This window comes from Agelaius tricolor, unplaced genomic scaffold (assembly GCF_023055355.1).
Source record: "Agelaius tricolor isolate 1412-34295 unplaced genomic scaffold, bAgeTri1.0.p SCAF_41, whole genome shotgun sequence".
NCBI classification, from domain to species: domain Eukaryota; kingdom Metazoa; phylum Chordata; class Aves; order Passeriformes; family Icteridae; genus Agelaius; species Agelaius tricolor.
In genome coordinates this window covers 607,336-627,486 of record NW_027269301.1, presented here as the reverse complement: position 1 = coordinate 627,486, position 20,151 = coordinate 607,336, and the positions used below count along the sequence as shown (strand labels likewise).

General features: G+C 54.2%; 1 protein-coding gene across 10 annotated transcripts in view; it reads left to right on the top strand.

Moving 5' to 3' along the window:
* Positions 1-16,418, top strand: part of TACC1 (transforming acidic coiled-coil containing protein 1) — a 36,313-nt gene extending 19,895 nt beyond the window's left edge. Inside the window, exons 4-15 of one of the 10 annotated variants that reach the window (XR_011683817.1) lie at positions 422-457; positions 2,264-2,327; positions 3,202-3,400; positions 5,715-5,770; positions 8,347-8,469; positions 9,308-9,384; positions 10,399-10,442; positions 10,544-10,704; positions 10,922-11,028; positions 11,650-11,770; positions 13,005-13,276; positions 13,770-16,418. Coding sequence is in view for 9 of the 10 variants with exons in the window: in XM_071454781.1 (XP_071310882.1) it covers positions 422-457; positions 2,264-2,327; positions 3,202-3,400; positions 5,715-5,770; positions 8,347-8,469; positions 9,308-9,384; positions 10,399-10,442; positions 10,544-10,704; positions 10,922-11,028; positions 11,650-11,878; positions 12,009-12,434 (1,522 nt within the window). In the remaining variant the exon portion in view is untranslated. Of the gene's footprint in view, positions 1-421; positions 458-2,263; positions 2,328-3,201; positions 3,401-5,714; positions 5,771-8,346; positions 8,470-9,307; positions 9,385-10,398; positions 10,443-10,543; positions 10,705-10,921; positions 11,029-11,649; positions 11,879-12,008; positions 12,970-13,004 lie in introns of those variants that run through there. The other 9 variants (XM_071454779.1, XM_071454783.1, XM_071454785.1 and 6 more) reach the window with 9 other exon arrangements.
* The last annotated feature ends 3,733 nt before the right edge of the window (positions 16,419-20,151 follow it).

Sequence of the window (20,151 nt, the reverse complement as noted above, 5' to 3'; positions counted from 1 at the left end):
TGTGGATCTCACTGCCCTGGCACTGAGGTTTGTGCCTGGATCTCATTGCCCTGGCACTGAGGTTTGTGCCTGGATCTCACTGCCCTGGCACTGAGGTTTGTGTATGGATCTCACTGCCCTGGCACTGAGGTTTGTGTGTGGATCTCACTGCCCTGGCACTGAGGTTTGTGCCTGGATCTCATTGCCCTGGCACTGAGGTTTGTGCGTGGATCTCACCCCGCTGCCGTGGGCAGCACAGGCAGGATCAGAGTGTCCCATGTGTGTGTGTGCCTTCCCAAAGACTGAGCTAGGCAGCTCCCTGTGCTTCTCAGAGCAGAGTTAACATCCAGGTCTTTTCACACACTCTTCTTCAGGTCTTTTCACACACTCTTCTTCTCTCCATCTGTCTGTCTCTCTCCCTGTCCGTGCTTTGGTGCATCAGGACTACTGAGCAAGTGAAATTTCTCTGTTTTCTGTTGTAAGTACTCTCTCCTGTATTCCTTTTCTTTTCCTTTGCTGTTTTTGTCCTCTCTCTGGGTGTGTGCTGCCCCACTGGTCTCCATGGCATGCTGGCTCCTTCTGCCCTTTGACTTGTGCTCTCTGCTGTCTGGTTTGTGTGGTGGGGTCCCCAGGGTGGCCTGGCCTGGTGTGAGGGAGAAGAGGAGAGCTGAGCTGAGCTGAGCTGGGCTGAGTTGAGCTGAGCTGAGCTTAGCTGAGCTGCACTGGAGGCACACACCCGTGCTTGTCCTTGCAGCATGCTGCCTTACAGCATCTTCTGATGGTGGGCAAATGCTCAAAACCTTCAGCTCATGGAGGGGCAGCAGCTTTTTGTGCAATCCAGAGCTGTTATCTTGGTGCTGGGGGGGAGCTCAAACCAGCTGCCAGGCGATGGGATAACCCTGGCACAGGAGAGGGTGCAGAAAAGAGGAGTTTGGCAAGTTTGTCTTGCTCGTGGCAGGGCATGAGGGAGAAAAGCAGTGCAGAGTGATTGTTCAGTGTGAGCCAGGTGTGCATGGCAGCGTGCAGAGCCAGCTCTGTGTGCCCCACGTTGCTCCTTGTGCTCTGCTGTGCTGGGCTGGGGGGGCTGGACACTGCCAGAGGCTGGGGGCAGCTCCATGAACCAGGGAGCAGCCCCATGGACTTGGGAGCAGCCCCATGGACTTGGGAGCAGCCCCATGAGCCTGGGAGCAGCCCCATGAGCCAGGGAGCAGCCCCATGAGCCTGGGAGCAGCCCCATGAGCCAGGGAGCAGCTCCATGAGCCTGGAAGCAGCTCCATGAACCTGGGAGCAGCCCCATGAGCCAGGGAGCAGCCCCATGAGCCTGGGAGCAGCCCCATGGACTTGGGAGCAGCCCCATGGACTTGGGAGCAGCTCCCTGCAGTGCTGCTGGAGCCTGTGCCTGGAGGCTGGGGTGCCTCCCCTGCAGGGGCTGTCACAGGAGCTGTTCCAGCTCAGCAAGCGTCTCCTGGGGGGTCAGACGTGGCCATGAGGCTGGGAGGTCCCTGAGTGTGGAGTGTGAGGGGTGAGATGTGGGAGAAGAGCTCCTGCTGTCCCACCCACGTTCCCCCTGGGGCTGTGGGGATGCAGCCCTGCACAGGTGGCTCTGGATGGGTGCCTTCAGGGACGTGGGATGGAGTTCCAGGGACAGCCTCCTCCCTGAAGGGCAAGGAGACCACCTGCCAGACCTCCTTGGGCTAAAGATCCCACCTGAGGGGCCCCTCTCCTTGGGGCAGCGTTCGTGCCGCACGGAGCGTGCGTTTGGGGCACAGCACCCTGCCTGACTCACCTGCGAGATGGGGATGCTGTGGAGCAGTCCCAGGCAAGCTTCCAGCTGCAGGGAGAGGCCATGAGACAGCCTGGACATGGTTCTTCCTGCAGAAAGTCGACCTGCACCGAAGTCTGGGGTGCCACGGTGCTGGGCACGCAGGGCGAGGGAGATCCTTCTGTGCCAGCTCCTTGTGCAATCCAGAGCTGTTATCTTGGTGTTATCTCTCTCCCCATCGGCCTCTTGGGGTCCTTGCTCGGCTCCTTACCTTCCTCAGGAATAAACACCTCACAGACAAACCCAACTTGTGTGTAGTTGTGTCTTTGGTTTGCCTGTTCCTTCTGTCCCTCCCAGAAGCCGCTCTGCCTCGGTGTTTGACTGGTGAGTGGGGTGCTGGCACGCCGTGGGTGCAAGGCTGGTGCTGGGACTGCCTCCCCCTGCTTGGGCTGTCTGGCACTCACCCCACATCCCCCTCGCTGCCCCTGAGCCCCCCTGAGCTGCTGCTCCTCTCTCCTGCAGGAGTGGATGCAAGGTGAAGCAGCACGAGGCACAGCAGCCCCTGGTCCTGGACATCAGTGCTCAGGTAGGGGGGTGAGACCCCAGAGCTCTGGGCTGGGCACAGGGGGCTGGGGAGAGCTGGGCTGGCTGAGCTTCAGGCTGGCATCTTCCCTGTGGGCAGTTCCTGGTGGGAAGGTGTTGGGGAAGATGGAACAGGAAAGCCTTATAAATGTGATTGCCTGGCAAAGGATTTTGAGAATATGGAAACTATAAGTGAGATTGAAATGAAAGCAGCTTTGAGATCCCTCGGTTACTGAACAACTGGAAAACAATGGTGTGGCTGGCTGAAGGTGATCCCCTTTTGATGGAACAACACCCTCTGCTTGCAGACAGCTCCAAGGGTCAGAGCAGACCCTGCCAGCTTGGCAGAAGGGGCCCAAAGAGGAGTTTGTAGGGTTTAAAATGTAACACAGTGTGGTAATGTAATGATTCTTATAGGCTGTATGGAAATGCTGTAGGATTTGTATCTTGTACTGGATTGGTGAGTGAGAATGAGAATATTCAACACAGAAGAAGATTTATGGTATTGGAATGGGAACCTTGCTCTCTTATGCTTCTGCTCTCTTACCCTTTTACTCTCTTACCCCTTTTACTCTCTGACCCTCTCATCCTCTCTCCCCCTCTCTTCTCTCAGTCCTGCTCTGAGCTGTGCCTGGCAGCTCCCAGCAGGGCCCTGCCCTTGGCCCTTTGCAATAAACCCCAAATTCCCCACCTGGCTGCAGAGATCTCTCATCTCCATCCATCCCCACCATCCTGCCCCCATTGCTCCTACAGGAAGGGAGGCAGCAGCAGCTCACCTGTGGATTTTAAGCTTTCCATGCTATCTGTGCAGTATCAGCTGCCCACCTGGTGGCCTGATCCCTGCAGATCTTGCCTGACTGCGTGTTTTGCTCCTGCAGGAGGAAGGAGTGTTGATCTCAGAGATCCCAGACATTACACACCGGGATGGACGTGCCACTGATGAGGAGAAGTTGGCCTCCACCAGCTCCACGCAGAAACCAGCGGGGCTGGAGAAGAAGGCTGAGGCAGAAGATGACCTGGAGTACTTTGAGTGCTCCAACGTGCCTGTGTCCTCAGGGAAGCACAGAGCAGAGGCAGGTGAGGAGCCCCCTGCTTGCCTTCAGCTCTGGGAATGTGCTGTGGGAGCCTCTGGCAAGGAACTGGTGCTGCAGCCTCATCACAGTTTGTTTGCACTGACAGGGCTGAAGGCTGCTGCAGGTTCTCATGGAACCTCCCATTGCTTCCCTGCATTGTTTCCAGCATGGAAAACGATGGTCCAGGCTGTGTTTATTTAGATTTTGTGTACAGAGCACTCTCCCTGCGATGCTGCAGAGGGATGTGGCTCAGGCATGAGGTTCCCCCCACCAGTGCTCACTGCTGAGCAGAGCAATTGCTCACTCAGAGCATCCTGCCCTGACTCCTGGGCTGCAGGGGCCCTGCTTAGAGCAGAGCTGCCAGGACCTGGTGTCCTGGCACAGGGCTGTGCTTGATGGAGATCTCAGTAATGCCCACACAGACCCAATTATTGCTCCTGGTGGAATTCTGCCATCAGTTTCCCACGTAATTAGCCTCTCTGCCCAAGCCATTACAAAATAATTAAAAGCCAGGCAACATGACATTTAATCAATAGCCAAGCCCTAGGTGCAAGCAGGGGAAATCACCACGGGGGGGTTGCAGGCTCCCCTCTGCAGGAACCCATTAATCATTTCTGCTGAGGGCTGTGCTGGGCTGCCAGCTCCATGGAGAACGGTCCTTTGTCCTCAGGGGAGGAAAATCTGACAGTCAGGGGAGAGGCTGGAGGGTTTATTTATTATTGCTGCTGCTCCCAGGGGCCAGGCAGGTGCAGGGGCTGGGTGCTCTCTGCAGGGATGGGGTGGGAGCTGTGGGTGCAGCTGCTGGCACTGGGAGAAATGGAGGGAAGCTTGGGAAGAGGGCAGTGTCACATTACCTGTTCCTCTGCAAGCTGGGCCCTCTAAACACACTGTTAGCACATGAATTGTGGCTGCACTTGTGGGAGTGTGGCCCAGAAATTACCCCTGAATTGTGAATTGTGTCAGCAGTTGTGGCCCAGAAATTACCCCTCATGCTATGTGAAGCAGCACCTGCAGGTCAGGGTGTCCCCAGATTGGGGTGTCCCTCCTATGAGGCAGTGTCCCAGGTCAGGGTGTCCCTCCTGTGAGACAGTGTCCCCTCAGTGTCCCCTAGGTTGGGGTGTCCCCAGGTCAGGGTGTCCCTCCTGTGAGACACAGTGTCCCCAGATTGGGGTGTCCCCAGATTGGGGTGTCCCCAGGTCAGGGTGTCCCCAGCTCGTGGTGTCCCACACCTTGTCGATGGGGGAGATGTTTTTTGTCTCCTCCCTGCTGTTCAGAGCAGCAGGGGCCGTGTGTCAGGTCCTTTGGAGGGTGTCAGGGCTGGTGCTGGGGCTGAGCCTTGCCCCCAGTTTGTCCCTGTGGCTGCAGCCCTGGGCAAGGCACAGGAGTGGGGCTTTGGGAGAGGAAGGCAGGGGACAATGGGGGTACAACCCCCCCAGGCCTTGCAGAGACACCCAGAATGGCACCAGGAGGGTGCCAGGATCTCTGTGTGAGCATCTCCCATTCCAGAGCTCTCCTGGAGCACCAGGGATGAGGGGTGCTGGTGCTCTGGGGTGGTCTGAGCAGCTGCTGAGGTGCAAAACGTCCTGTCCCAGCCCTGGGGACATGGGCACAGCTGAACTGCCACCACATGGTGGGACATGGGCACAGGTTGAACTGCCACCACACGGTGGGACATGGGCACAGCTGAACTGCCACCACAGGGTGGGACATGGGCACAGCTGAGCTGCCACCACACAGTGGGACATGGGCACATCTGAACTGCCACCACATGGTGGGACATGGGCACATCTGAACTGCCACCACATGGTGGGACATGGACACAGCTGAACTGCCACCACACGGTGGGACATGGGCACATCTGAACTGCCACCACATGGTGGGACATGGGCACAGCTGAACTGCCACCACATGGTGGGACATGGGCACAGGTTGAACTGCCACCACAGGGTGGGACATGGGCACATCTGAATTGCCACCACATGGTGGTCCCAGCCCTGGGACATGGGCACAGCTGAATTGCCACCAGAGGGGAGTGTTGGTTCCCACTCCAGGAGTGCTGGAAGGCTGGCAGGGTGCACCTTGTGGCACCTGGGGACGGGGTTTAATGGTGACCTTGGCAATGCTGGGGACTCAATGCTCTTAGAGAGCTTTTCCAACCAAAATGATGCCAGCAAGGAGCTGGGGGCAAAGATGTCTTTGGGAGGGGAAGCTCAGGGGATGGGGAGGCTCAGAGGGACCCTCCTCTGTCTCAGAAAATCTGTGTGTGCCCCAGGGTGCTGTTTGCAAATCAATTAAAGGTTGTGTTTCGTTGTCTTTAGGTTTTGAAAAGGAGATCTGCAAGCAGATGGAAAAAGGAGGGCCTGGCATCTTCCCTGTGAGTGCCTCTCGCTTTCTCCTTTCTGAAATGAGTTTCTCTGGGAGGTAAAATTCCTGACAAGCCCACGCAGGGACTTGATAAAAATAGCAGAGATTTCCCAGCAGGCCTGGAGGAGCCTGGCAGAGACAGATCCCTCCTGGGTGGGCGAGTGGAGGGGGAGAGGGAGGGAGAGAGGGAGGGGACAGGCAGGACAGGGCTGGGGACAGGCAGGGAGGGAGGGATGGGTGCTAGGGACAGGAGTGGGGCTGGGGACAGGGAGGGAGGGGACAGGAGCAGGGCTGGGGACAGACAGAGCCAGGGCTGGGGACAGGCAGAGCCAGGGCTGGGGACAGGGAGGGAGGGGACAGGAGCAGGGCTGGGGACAGGCAGAGCCAGGGCTGGGGACAGGAGCAGGGCTGGGGACAGGAGCAGGGCTGGGGACAGACAGAGCCAGGGCTGGGGACAGGAGCAATGCTGGGGACAGGAGCAGGGCTGGGGACAGACAGAGCCAGGGCTGGGGACAGGAGCAGGGCTGGGGACAGACAGAGCCAGGGCTGGGGACAGGAGCAATGCTGGGGACAGGAGCAATGCTGGGGACAGGCAGAGCCAGGGCTGGGGACAGGCAGAGCCAGGGCTGGGGACAGGGAGGGAGGGGACAGGAGCAGGGCTGGGGACAGGCAGAGCCAGGGCTGCCCTGGGCGGTGGCTGAAGGACAGGGAGGGCAGAGCAGGCTGTGGGCAGCTGCCAGCACAGTTTGGGTCTCACAGGGAGTGCCCAGGGCTGGCTCTGGTGGCCCCTTGGTGCTGGAGGGACCCTCAGGGCCCTGGCCTCTGACAGCAGAGGTGGGAAGAGCACAGGAGCCCTGCTCTGCAGCCACACTGCCCCTGGCAGCCCCACTGTGCTGGCACAGCCCTGCCATGGCCTGAGGAGCCCCAAGGGACACCCTGTGCCAGCCCCAAAGCTGCTTGAGCTGACAAGCAGATGACAATGGGATTAGCAATATCAGCAAAAGCAACCCCTGGGAGACAGGTTTAGCTGTGCTGAGCCCCACAAGGACGTGGGCAAAGTGAGCTCTCGTTTGGTGCCCTGAGAGCCTGGGCAGGCTGTGGTCCTGCAGGCAGCTGCTGTCACCCCAAGGGACCTGCAGGAGCTCAGGTGTGCAGCAGCTCTTGGGAGGCTGAACCTCCTCAGTGCTGGGGTGCCTGGCCCCAAACCTGCCCCAGGGGTGGCTCCCACTCTGCCATGGCTACAGGGAGCTGGAGCTGAGCAGCTGAAGCACCAGGGGGAGGACAGGGGAGGGGAGAAGTGCTCCAGTTTGCTCTGGTTTCCACACTGTGAGGAGCAGGCTGCCTCCTCCCTCCCCTTCCTCCTTCCTCCCTTCTCCATTTCTGGCAGCCCCTTCTCAGGGAGAGGCTGCAGGGCTGTCACTGCTCTGGGTGGGGAAAGGAGGGACAGGCAGGGCCAGCAGCTGGGGCTGAGCCTTGCCCCCAGTTTGTCCCAGTGGCTGCAGCAGTGTAGCCGTGATATTCCCTGAAAAATCCTTTCCTTAGGATTTATTCTCCTGAGAAGCTGAGAGGCCTCAGGAACAAAATGCAAGCAATGGTTATCTGCTGCTGTGGAATGCAACAGGTGCATCTGGGATTGGGCTCATGTGGTTGTTTCTAATGAATGGCCAATCACAGTCCGACTGTCTCAGACTCCCTGTATCTTGTGTCTGAGACAGTAGCCTTTGTTATCATTCTTATTCTATTCTTAGCCAGCCTTCTGATGAAATCCTTTCTTCTATTCTTTTAGTATAGTTTTAATATAACATATATCATAAAATAATAAATCAGCCTTCTGAAACATGGAGTCAGATCCTCATCTCTTCCCTCATCCTCAGACCCCTCTGAACACACTCACAGCAGCACTGGGGCACAGGCAGGGCACAGGAGGGGCTTTGGGAGAGGAAGGCAGGGGACAATGGGGGTACAACCCCCCCAGGCCTTGTAGAGGCACCCAGAATGGCACCAGGAGGGTGCCAGGATCTCTGTGTGAGCATCTCCCATTCCAGAGCTCTCCTGGAGCACCAGGGATGAGTGGGGCTGTCCCTTGCACCCCTGTTCTGAGTTCTGCTTCCCCCACAGCCCCCTTGGCCATTTGGGTGAGCAGCAAAGCCCAGGAAATGTCCCTGCAGCTGCCAGCAGCATTCTGAGCTGCACTGCTGTCCCCTCCAGGCTGGGAGGGCCTGGAGACAGACAGACAGACAGACAGACAGACCCTTGCAGACCATCCCTGCCTGTGGCTCACAGCCAGCAGAGACCCTCCAGGCTGGGGATATTTTTAAAGCAGCCATGGGATAAGGGAAGTTGGATGTGCTTGGGGCTGGGTCTTTTCCTTCTGAAAGGGTCCTCAGTGGGTCTCCCTTTTGGGATGTTGCCTCCCTGGGGCAGCTCATGGCTCCTTTTGCCTGCTCCTGGCACCTCCCAGCAGCTCTGCCAGGGCTCTGGGCTCTGTGTGTGCAGAAAGGGAAAATGCAGATGCTGATAAAGCAGGGGTGGGGTGGGTGAAAAGAGCCCCCTCCCCAACATCCCATCCCTGGGTGATTCCCCCAGGACAGCCCCGGGCTGTGCTCCATGGACAAGTGCCCCAGCGTGGGCAGCAGTGAGAGTCCCTTGGCTGGCATCTGCCTCAGCGAGTCTGAGAAGGCAGCTGTGCTCACACTCATCAGAGAGGAGGTAAAGCTCTGGGCCTGTCCCCTGGGGCTGCCCTCGTGTCCCCTGGGGCTGCCCCTCGTGTCCCTGTCCCCTGGGGCTGCCTCTTAGAGGTAACAACCATGTCCCTGTCCCCTGGGGCTGCCCCTCGTGTCCCTGTCCCCTGGGCTGTCCCTTGCTCATCAGAGAGGAGATAACATCCCTGTCCCTGTCCCCTGGGCTGTCCCTCGTGTCCCTGTCCCCTGGGCTGTCCCTTGCTCATCAGAGACCAGGTAACATCCCTGTCCCTGTCCCCTGGGGCTGCCCCTCCTGTCCCTGTCCCCTGGGCTGTCCTTTGCTCATCAGAGAGGAGGTAACAGCCCTGTCCCTGTCCCCTGGGGCTGCCCCTCGTGTTCCTGTCCTCTGGGGCTGCCTTTTAGAGGTAACAACCATGTCCCTGTCCCCTGGGGCTGCCCCTCGTGTTCCCTGGAGCTGCCCCTCGTGTCCCTGTCCCCTGGGCTGTCCTTTGCTCATCAGAGACCAGGTAACAGCCCTGTCCCTGTCCCCCAAGCTGCCTCTCAGAGGTAACAGCCCTGTCCCTGTCCCCTGGGCTGTCCCTGTGCCCTGGGGATGCCCCTTGCTGATCAGAGAGGAGGTAACAGACCTGTCCCTGTCCCCTGGGCTGTCCTTTGGAGGTAACAGCCCTGTCCCTATCCCCTGGGCTGTCATTTGGAGGTAACAGCCCTGTCCCTGTCCCTGGGGCTGCCCCTCGTGTCCCTGTCCCTGGGGCTCACCCCAGGGCAGCAGGGGCGGCTCTGCTCTGCCCAGGATGGGGACACCCCCCAGAGCACATCCCAAGGGTCCTGTGCCTGCTGCCCCCCAGATCATCACCAAGGAGATCGAGGCCAACGAGTGGAAGAAGAAATACGAGGAGAGCAGGCAGGAAGTGCTGGAGATGAGGTGAGAGCTGTTCCCTGAGGGGGCATCAGGGGTGGCACAGCTCAGCCTCACCAGGCTGGGGTGGCTTGGCAGAGACTTCTCTTAGTGCTGTGTCACTGTCAGATTTTCTGGAAAAATCCCTTCACCAGGATTTCTTCTCCTGGGAAGTTGAGAAACCTCAGGGAGCAATGAAAACAATAATTATCTGATTTGCTTCTCCTGTGTTTGGCTGCTTTGGAATGTGGCTGGAGATTGTTTACCAGCAGGTGGTTGTTTGATTGGTTTCATGTGAATTGTTTTTTATTAATGACCAATCACCATCCAGCTGTTTCAGACTCTGAGGAGTCAGTCACGAGTTTTTATCATTCTTGTTAAGCCTTCTGTCTGTATCCTTTCTTGATTCTTTAGTATAGTTTTAGTATAACATAATATAATATAATGTAGTATAATATAATGTAGTATAATATAATGTAGTATAATATAATGTAATATAATATAATATAATATAATATAATATAATATAATATAATATATAACATAATAAAGTATAATGTATAATGTAGTATAATATAATAATATATATAATGCAGTATAATATAGTGTAATATATAATATAATATAATATAATTAATATAATATAATATATCAGCCTTCTGAGAACATGGAGTCAGATTCTCAATTCCTCCTTCATCATGGGGACTTCACAAACTCAACATCAGTGTTCTCTTAGTGCTGGTGCTGTGTCCTGCTCGTTCCTTTGCTGCAATAAAATAGAAATAAATAGAAATAAAACTGAAATAAAATAAAAAAAGAAATAAAATCCCATGAGCTGTGCCAGCCCCAGTGGCAGAGGAGGGCTTTGGTCTGAAGCAGCACTGATGGGTGGTGCAACCCCAACATCTGGGCCCTGTAACTGTGGTCCTGTGTGGGTGCAGTGGTGCCAGGGCCAGCAGGGCCTCCATGGGGCAGGAGCTGGAGGTGCATGTCCCCACAATCAGTGGCCTCTCACCTGTTTGTTTTTTCTCTTCCTTCTAGGAAAATCGTGGCTGAGTATGAGAAGACCATTGCCCAGATGATAGGTAAGGTGCTGCCAGCTGGCCAGGTGTGCAGGGCAGGGAGCTGGCTGCCACAGCTGTCCCCACCCAGTCACTGTGTCCCTGTTGTTTGTTCTCCGTGCCAGAGGATGAGCAGAGGACAAACATGACATCTCAGAAGAACCTGCAGCAGCTCACAATGGAAAAGGACCAGGCTCTGGCAGACCTGAACTCAGTGGAGAGGTCCCTGTCGGATCTGTTCAGGAGATATGAAAACCTGAAGGGCGTCCTGGAAGGATTTAAGAAGGTCCTTACCTTGGTTTGCCCTTTCTCCCTGCAGCTCTGGTCCCTGGCCACAGGGCTCCTGGGCTGTCACACTCCATATTTCTATGCTGCTGAGTGTAAAGCAGAAATTGGGTTTGTTAAAAACCTTTTTTCTTACACTCAGAGCAATATCTATCATCCTGTCAGAGCAATGTCTTTGTGCCCAGTCCCATTGCAGATGGATTCACTTACTTTTCCAGAATGAAGAAGCTCTGAAGAAATGTGCTCAAGATTATCTGACCCGTGTCAAGCAGGAAGAGCAGCGGTATCAGGCCCTGAAGGTCCACGCAGAAGAAAAATTAGACAAGTAAGGTCATGCATGAGATTGCTGGGTGCTTCCAGACCTTGTAGGGAAGCAGCTTCATTTGCTCTCCAGAGGCTGGAAGGCAGGAGCTGAATGATGTGAAAAGCTGCATTTTACAACCTCAGGCTCAAGTGTCTCTAAGCAAGGCAGAGCAAATCCCTGAATGCACTCTCTGATCTCTGCTTATTTATTTTTTAATGGAGAACCTGAGGTGCACAGTCTATTTCTGGCCACTTAACCGAGTTCCCATCTGTCCGAGCGCTCGTGTTTGTGGTACAGGAGGGGAGCTGTGCAGCCCTGGGGCCCAGCTGATGAGCAGGATAACCCTGAGTGGGGTGGGTGGTGAGGGGGTTTAGCTTGGCCCTGAAGGAGCAGAGCTTCACACTTTATTTTTTGGTGGTAATGTGCGTGCAGATGGGAACACCAACCCACATCTTGCCACCCTTCTAGAATTCCAGGACTGACAGACAGTGCTGGGAGGGGCCCGGAAAGGGAAGGGACAGGTGACTGACACACCTGGGAGGGAGTTATCAGGAGAGGGAGCTGGGGTTCTGAGGCCAACCCTGGCGCCACAAGGCAGCAGTGGTGCCCCCTGAGCAGCCCCTGGCCCCCTGTGTCCCCCAGGGCCAACGAGGAGATCGCCCAGGTGCGCACCAAGGCCAAGGCGGAGAGCGCGGCGCTGCACGCGGGGCTGCGCAAGGAGCAGATGAAGGTGGAGTCCCTGGAGAGAACCCTGCAGCAGAAGGTACCACACACCTGCCCCTGCCTCCCTGCAGCCCTGCCAGCAGCTCCTGCTGCTGCCCTGAGCATCCTCTTGATGCCAGAGGTGTCCTCCAGATCTTTGGTCCAGAAGGTGTTTGGTTTTTGGGAATTTTTTTGTTGTTGTTGTTGGTTTTTTGTGTTCTGGCATCCAGATTTTTGGGATTTTTTTGTTTGTCTGTTTGTTTTTCTGTGGTTTGGCATCCAGGTTTTTGGTCCAGAAGGTGTTTGGGTTTTGGGATTTTTTTGGTTTGGTTTTTTTTTTTTTTTTTTGTGTTCTGGCATCTAGATTTTTGGGATTTTTTGTTTGTTTGTTTTTCTGTGGTTTGGTTTGGCATCCAGGTCTTTGGTCCAGAAGGTGTTTGGTTTTTGGGATTTTTTTTTTTGTTGTTGTTGTTGTTTTTTTGTGTTCTGGCATCCAGATTTTTGGGATTTTTGTTTGTTTTTCTGTGGTTTGGCATCCAGGTTTTTGGTCCAGAAGGTGTTTGGTTTTTGGGATTTTTTTGTTGTTGTTTTTTTGTGTTCTGGCATCCAGATTTTTGGGATTTTTTGTTTGTTTGTTTTTCTGTTTTTTGGCATCCAGATCTTTGGTCCAGAAGGTGTTTGGTTTTTGGGATTTTTGGGGGTTTTTTTTGTGTTCTGACATCTAGATTTTTGGGATTTTTTGTTTGTTTTTCTGTGGTTTGGCATCCAGGTGTTTGGTCCAGAAGGTGTTTGGTTTTTGGTATATTTTAGGGATTTTTTTTGTGTTTTGTGGGGTTGGTTTGGATTTTTTTGGGGCAGAATGGGCATTGCTGGCTTATGTGGGCCTGTTTGCTGGCTTGCTGCAGATCTCTGCAGGTCTGACTGGGATGAGGAGTTCCTGTTCTGCCCTGAGCATCCTGTTGATGCCAGAGGTGGATTTTTGGTCCAGAAGGTGTTTTGTGGGTTTGGTTTTTGGGATATTTTTGGGGGTTTTTTGTGTTTTGTGGGGTTGGTTTGGATTTTTTGGGGCAGAATGGGCATTGCTGGCTTATGTGTGCCTGTTTGCAGAGGTGTGGGCCGGGGCTGGCTTGCTGCAGATGTGGAATGAGGAGGGGTGAGCACAGGGCTCCACACAATGCCTGGATGCACAGAGGAGCTGTTTCAGGGTTACATATAGGACCTGGCTGCCCTTTCCCACACGTGCTTGATGCCAGATGGGCCCTGCTGTTGGTCCCCAAGATGTGCTTTTCTTCCAGAACCAGGAGATTGAGGAGCTGACCAAGATCTGCGACGAGCTGATAGCGAAACTGGGAAAGTCAGACTGAGCTCAGCACCCCCTGCTCGCCCAGCACTCTGCACTTGGCTGCTTCTCCTGTGACCTTGAGCACCTTGCCTTAGCCCTGGGTTCCTTGCAGGAAAGCTCTCGTGTCCAGCTGCCCCTTGGCTGCCAGACCTGTGGCTCCTGAGCAGGGCTGCTCCCCTCACTGTCCCTGTCTGCTTCCCACAGCTCCAGGCTGGGATCCCTGCAGTCAGCCTGGGCATCATCCTGGGCTCAGCCTGGGCATCATCCTGGGCTCAGCCTGGGCATCATCCTGGGCTCAGCTTGGGCTCAGCCTGGGCATCATCCTGGGCTCAGCCTGGGCATCATCCTGGGCTCAGCTTGGGCTCAGCCTGGGCATCATCCTGGGCTCAGCCTGGGCATCATCCCTGGGCTCAGCCTGTGCTCAGCTTGGGCATCATCCTGGGCTCAGCTTGGGCTGAGCCTGGGCATCTTCCTGGGCTCAGCCTGGGCATCTTCCTGGGCTCAGCCTGGGCATCATTCTGGGCTCAGCCTGGGAATCATCCTGAGCTCAGCCTGGGCATCATCCTGGGCTCAGCCTGGGCATCATCCTGGGCTCAGCTTGAGCTGAGCCTGGGCATCATCCTGGGCTCAGCCTGGGCATCATCCTGGGCTCAGCCTGGGCATCATTCTGGGCTCAGCCTGGGCATCATCCTGGGCTCAGCCTGGGAATCATCCTGAGCTCAGCCTGGGCTCAGCCTGGGAATCATCCTAGGCTTATCCTGGGTTCAGCCTGGGCATCATCCTGGGCTCAGCCTGAGAGTCCTGGGCTCAGCCTGGGAATCATCCTGAGCTCAGCCTGGGCTCAGCTTGGGAATCATCCTGGGCTGAGCCTGAGAATCCTGGGCATCATCCTGGGCTCAGCCTGGGCATCATCCTGAGCTCAGCCTGGGCATCATCCTGGGTTCAGCCTGGGAATCCTGTGTGTTCCTCCCAGGGTGTGCTGCCCTGTCCCTCTGCACCTCTCAGGTGGGAGGTGACGCCCTGGGCTCTGTCCCCCTCGGTTGGGCTGGGTCTAGCTGTGTCCCCACTGCACTCTCTTGTCACTGATTGTCCTCATGGGCTCAGCAGAACAGGTCCAGCCACTGGTGGGTCTTGCCCTGGGATGTGAGGGATGGCAGGGGGGACCTGCTGGCTCCTGCACTGGGTTTGGCTGGTCTCTGGTTTGTGGGTGAAGCACAGCACAGCCTCTCCCTGTCCCTGGCTGTGCCAGCCTCAGAGGAAGGGAGCTGACATCTCTGCATTCGTGCACTTTATGAGCATTTATGGGCACTTGGGCTCTCTGCTCACACTCCTTCCAGTCAGGCACACCTGGTTCCCCCCAGAGCAGCCACAGAACCTGCAGCACCTTCAGCCCTCTCCAGGGAGAGTCCAGGGCAGGGCAGGCAGGAGGTTTCTGCACCAAGAGGTGTTTGAGAAGCAGGGGCTGGTTCTGGAGAGCTGGGACTGCCTGTCCATCCTCCCTCCCTGTGCCCTGGCCCCTGCAAGGCCCTGCCTGTGACTCCCTGAGCCATGCTGAGACCAGGGCTCCCTTTCAGAGGCTGCAGGAGGAAGGAACTGAACCCTGATGTGCCTCGTGGGTGCTGCAGTAGCTGCAGTGGTGGAGGATTCTCTGCCTTGAATGGATAGGTGTGAAATAAGGGAAATATTTGCAGTTTGGACTGTTTCCTGCCCAGCCTGTTGAACACTTTCACAAACCTTTTTGCTGCTACCTTTTTGTAACAGAATTGAGCTCTTTTCCTTCTATTTTCTAATTCCCCATGTCAGAGCATGCAGAGCAAACACCTGTTTAAGCCAGAGCCATACACTTGATTATATTTTATTAGTCATATAATATATAGAGAGTTTATTCTACACTTTAGCAAAGGTGTCAGCAGCCTGCCCCAGCACACAGCTCCCCAGTTCTCCATGTTCCTCCTTGTTCTCCATGCCCCCAGTTCTCCCAGTGACAGACTGGTCACAGAAGCCAGTGGCTGACACCACTCCAAGCAGTGCACCCGTTGCTTGTGCTGGATATTCACCCTTTGCACAGTTGAAAGAAAAGAGAAACCCTTTTTTCCCCCTTTCTTTTTAACCCCCTTGACCTCCCCACATGTCCCTTCCTGGGCTGGTGATAAAGCTTCAATCCTATGATCCACATTGACTATTTCTGTTCCCCTTTGGGAGTCTGTGCAGGTAAAGCAAACCCCTGAGACGCTGAGATTTCTGGGGCAGATGGCTTTTTTCTCTTGAGGAAGCAGAGTGCAGCATTGCATCACCCTCAGAGCTGCTGACAGGCTGCTCCAGGGCTGCTGTCTGCTTTGGGGCCCTGGGGCACTGCCCTGCCTGCCCCCAGCAGCACCCACAGTGTGGTGTGAGGCTGCTGCAGGGCTGTGGCAGCCCCCAGCCCTCTGCTTTGCTCAGGGCTGTGATCCTCATGTTGCAGTCCTGGCTCAAGGTGAAGTCAGTCTCTGCTTTGGGGCGCGTTTCTGACCCTTGGAGCTGACGGATCATTGCAGAAATTCAGAATTCACCGCTTCCCCAGAGCCCTGAGCTGCACACAGCAGTCACTGTGGGCTGCCTGCAAGCAGGGCTGCACTGTGGTGCCCCACAGGGCACAGCCCTCCATCCCTCCTGTCCCCAGTGCCACCCAGTCCTGCTGTGCCACCTCCCCTCACCCGTCCTGTGCACCCCAGCCTGGGCAAAGAAGATTCCTAAGGAATGATTTATTAACTATAATATGGTTATAGCTCCAGATACGGATATAAATACATGCATCATGGCTGTGGTGATGTAAAACAGAAGGTGTTTGCCAGCGGGCAGGGTGGCTGCACCTCCAGGTGCTGGGGTGGTGTCAGGGAATGGCACAGGGAATGGCACAGGGACTGGCACAGGGAATGGCACAGGGAATGGCAGGTCCCTGTGTGTGCTGTCACAGCTGGGTGTGTGTTTGTCCCCTGTTCCTTGCAGTAGGCTTTAAATGCCCTTGTGGCAGTGGCAGGCCCTGCCCCTGCTGCCGTGTTGCTGTTTGCAGTGTGTGTTTGCCAGCAGATCTGTCTGTAACCAAGTGCCAACCAGTGACCCCCAACTACTGAGCCCCTCCCCTGTCCCTCCAGTGTGGCCTCCCCCAGGCAGGAACTTCCTCTGCATTGGCTCCCACCCCTCTGCTTCCAGCCATGTGTGTTACTGCCATTGCCATTGGTTTTATATGTATGATAATTTCCCTTTTATATGTCAGGTAAATATTTGTAAGAGTTATACTCACACAAATGAGATTATTATAATGATTACTAATATATTTTTTTTCCATGTTTCATTGCCTGAGTAAAAACTGTGTTTATCACTCTTGAAAGCTTTCTTGGTGTTTGTGAGGTTGGTGAAGAGTTTTGGGAGGAGTTGGTTTGGTTTGACTTTCCAGCATGGGCTGCATTCTGCCTTGTCTTTATTAATGTGGTTTATATGGTTATTATTTGATTTCAAATAAGCACAGTTATCATCTGTTCCTGCAATCTGCGTTTCTGAGCTCTGAGATTCAGACCTGGGGTGATTTTTCTGGCCCCGTGGCTCCCAGCACACTGTGATGGTCCTAAGCATGGGCTGTGTTTGACTTGTCTTTATTAATGTGGTTTAATGTGGTTTCAAATAAGCACAGTTATCATCTGTTCCTGCAATCTGCATTTCTGAGCTCTGAGATTCAGACCTGGGATGACTTTTCTGGCCCTGTGGCTCCCAGCACACTGTGATGATCCTAAGCCATGGCAGTGAGCTCAGGCAGCAGGAAAAGCTGAGGCAGCAGCAGGATGCCAGGCAGGAGAATCCTTGTCCTAATCCCTGCACTGACCCTGACAACCCTTCTGTGCCCTTGGCTAAATCCTGCTGGAGCCTGGGGAATGGTTCCACCGGGCTCCCAGGGGTTTTCTGCTGTTCTCTTGCACTTCTCCTTTGGTGGGTTGGAAAATCTGGAGGGGTTTTCTCCAACTTGTGACAAGAAAGGGGCTGTTCTCTGATGGAGCAGCTGGGCTTGATCAAAACCTTTGAAAGCCTTGATCAGGTCAAGAAAGTTTCCAGAGCAGGATATGGAGCATCCCCAGCCCATCCACAGCACCAGTGTGGTGCCATCACCCAGCATCACTAAAAATCCTTGTCCTAATCCCTGCACTGACCCTGACAACCCTCTGTGCCCTTGGCTAAATCCTGCTGGAGCCTGGGGAATGGTTCCACCGGGCTCCCAGGGGTTTTCTGCTGTTCTCTTGCACTTCTCCTTTGGTGGGTTGGAAAATCTAGGGGGGTTTTCTCCAACATGTGACAAGAAAGGGGCTGTTCTCTGATGGAGCAGCTGGGCCTGATCAAGACCTTTGAAAGCCACCCCAAGGTTCTGTGTCCAGAGAAGGTTTCCAGAGCAGGATATGGAGCACCCACAGCACCAGTGTGGTGCCACCACCCAGCCCATGTCCTTGGGGAGCTGTGTCCTGTGCCCCCAGCTAAGATGGCATTAGCCCAGCCCCTGATGCACTCACCCAAGCAGATTAGCTGTAAGAGCTTAAGACAAAACAGCAGCTCCACAGCCCACCCTGCACACTGCTGAGGATGCCTGCCATGAAGACCCTGCTGGCCCTGGCCCTGGTCACGTCCCTGGCTGGAGGAAGTAAGTGTCCCTTGGCTCTGGGCAGCACGAGGTGGGGTAAATCCCTGTAGCTGCTCCTGTGCCTGTGCCCTGCCCCGTGCTGCTCCTGTTTTCCTGCAGGAAAATGATGTTTTGGGGGGTAGGGAGGGTGGATTTCTCCTCTGAGTGGCACCAAGAGAAGCCCCCTGTGCCACTGGCACAGAGCCTGGGCATGCTGTGCCCAGCAGGGACCACAGAGCCTCTGATGGGGGCTCCTGAGCCAAAACCCTGCAGCTTCTCTTGTTTAAAGCTGTGTTTGCCTGCTAAAATTTGGTTCCTCCAAGGCATAAGCACAAAAAAAGATGTGGTAAAAGGGGGGTGGCTGCACTGCTCAGAGCAATGCCATGGAATTGGGGCAGCTCTGGAGTGTTTCAGGGTCTTTGGACCAAGGGAAGATGAACATTGTTGTGTTGTGAGGTCCCCAGGATGAGGTGAGAGATGAGAATTTAACTCCATGTTCTCAGAGGGCTGATATTATATTATATTATATTATATTATATTATATTATATTATATTATATTATATTATATTATATTATATTATATTATATTATATTATATATATTATATATATTATATATATTATATATTATATTATATTATATTATATTATATTATATTATATCTCATCATATCCCATTATATGAATATCATATTAGATTCTTATTATATTATAGTATATTCATATCATATGCATATCATATTATAATGTTACATTACATTATAGAAATTATATACTAAAACTATACTAAAGAAAGAGAGGAGACATCAGCAGGCTAGAAAAGAATGAACAATAAAAACCTGTGACTGACCAGAGAGTCTGACACAGCTGGACTGGGATTGGTCATTAAATTAAAACAATTCACATGGAACCAATCAAAGATGCAGCTGTTGGTGAGCAACCTCCAAACCACATTCCAAACAATCAGATAATTATTGTCTACATTCTCAGGAGAAAAATCCTGGGTAAGAAAGATTTTCTTTTCCAAAAATATCATAGTGGCAGAACACGACTGCACTTTTAGCTCAGGGCAGATGAGAGGCAGTGAGGAACAGCGAAGGTGACACAAACACAGCCCAGCAGCAGAGGCTGGGTCGTTGTGGGTTAATGGAAGGTGTTTACGGGCCCCTGAGCCCATGAAATCCCAATTTTGGCCCCACCATTCCGGGTTTTCTCCCTGGGATGGAGGTGGGAGCTCCGGCCCCGCTGCCACGAGAGGGCTCTGCTCTGTCAGCTCCAGCCCCAGCGCTGCCTCATCCAGCCCCGTCAAAATCAAAAATTCCCTCATTTCAGGCAGGAGCAGCATCTTCAGGTCCGGGTTTTTCTGGGGTGTGTGTATGATTTGAGGGGTCACAGGGCTGGCTGCTCTCTAACCTGCCTGTGGGCTCCTTAAAGGACAATCTGGAGATGGTTTGTCCCTCCTGCATCTGCCTGTCACCCTCCTTGTCCCCCAGGCTGAATTTCCTGATTACAGGGAGCTGCTCCCACAGGTTGGATGGATTCTCCCTTCTCCCCCCCCCCAAAAAAAAAATTATTAAAATGAAATCTGGCACAAGAAGACAAAGATCTAGGATGGTTTTTAAATGTTATGTCTACCTATTTTTACTGTGAAAGGAATTCCAGGACTGTCAGGGAGTCTTTGCAGGGCAAGGACTTGGCAGAGCTCACCTGCCAGGTTCAGCTCTCATCGTTTTGAGTCACACTTGGAGGAGTTTTGCATTAATTTTGTGGACGGATTTTTTAAAATTAATTATTATAATAATAATTATAAATGAATACATTTTAAATTAAAATTTGTGCATAGGTGCCCCATCCTGCATCCTGCTATGGTATGGTAGCTCCTGCTCGTGGCTTGGCTCTGTCTGGTGCCAACCCTCACCTGTGACCCCCCAGTCACAGGTTAGGGGTCACCAGTGTGGGATTGTTGGGGGCTCTGGGATGGTGCATGGCTCTCACCCCCACTCCTCCTCCTCATCTTCACCCAGGCAAAGCTCTGAAATGCCACAAATGCGTGGCATCCAACGAGAACGACTGCAACCAGCAGGGATCCCACAGCTGCCCCCAGTACGCCGACGCCTGCTCCACCATCACTGCACCCAGTGAGCCCCTGGCCTGGGGGGCCTGGGGGGAAAGGGGGGAAAGGGGGGAGCACCAGAGGGTCTCAGAGGGGACCAGAGGGTCTTAAAGGGGATCAGAGGATCTTGGAGAGGGCCAGAGGGTCTGGAAGGGGGCCAGAGGGTCTTGGAAGGGACCAGAGAATCTTGAAGGGGGGCAGAGGGTCTTGGAGGGAACAAGAGAATCTTGGAGGGAACAAGAGGGTCTTGAAGGGGACCAGAGGGTCTTGGAGGGAACAAGAGGGTCTTGGAAGGGACCAGAAGGTCTTGGAGGGGATCAGAGGGTCTTGGAGGGGACCAGAGGGTCT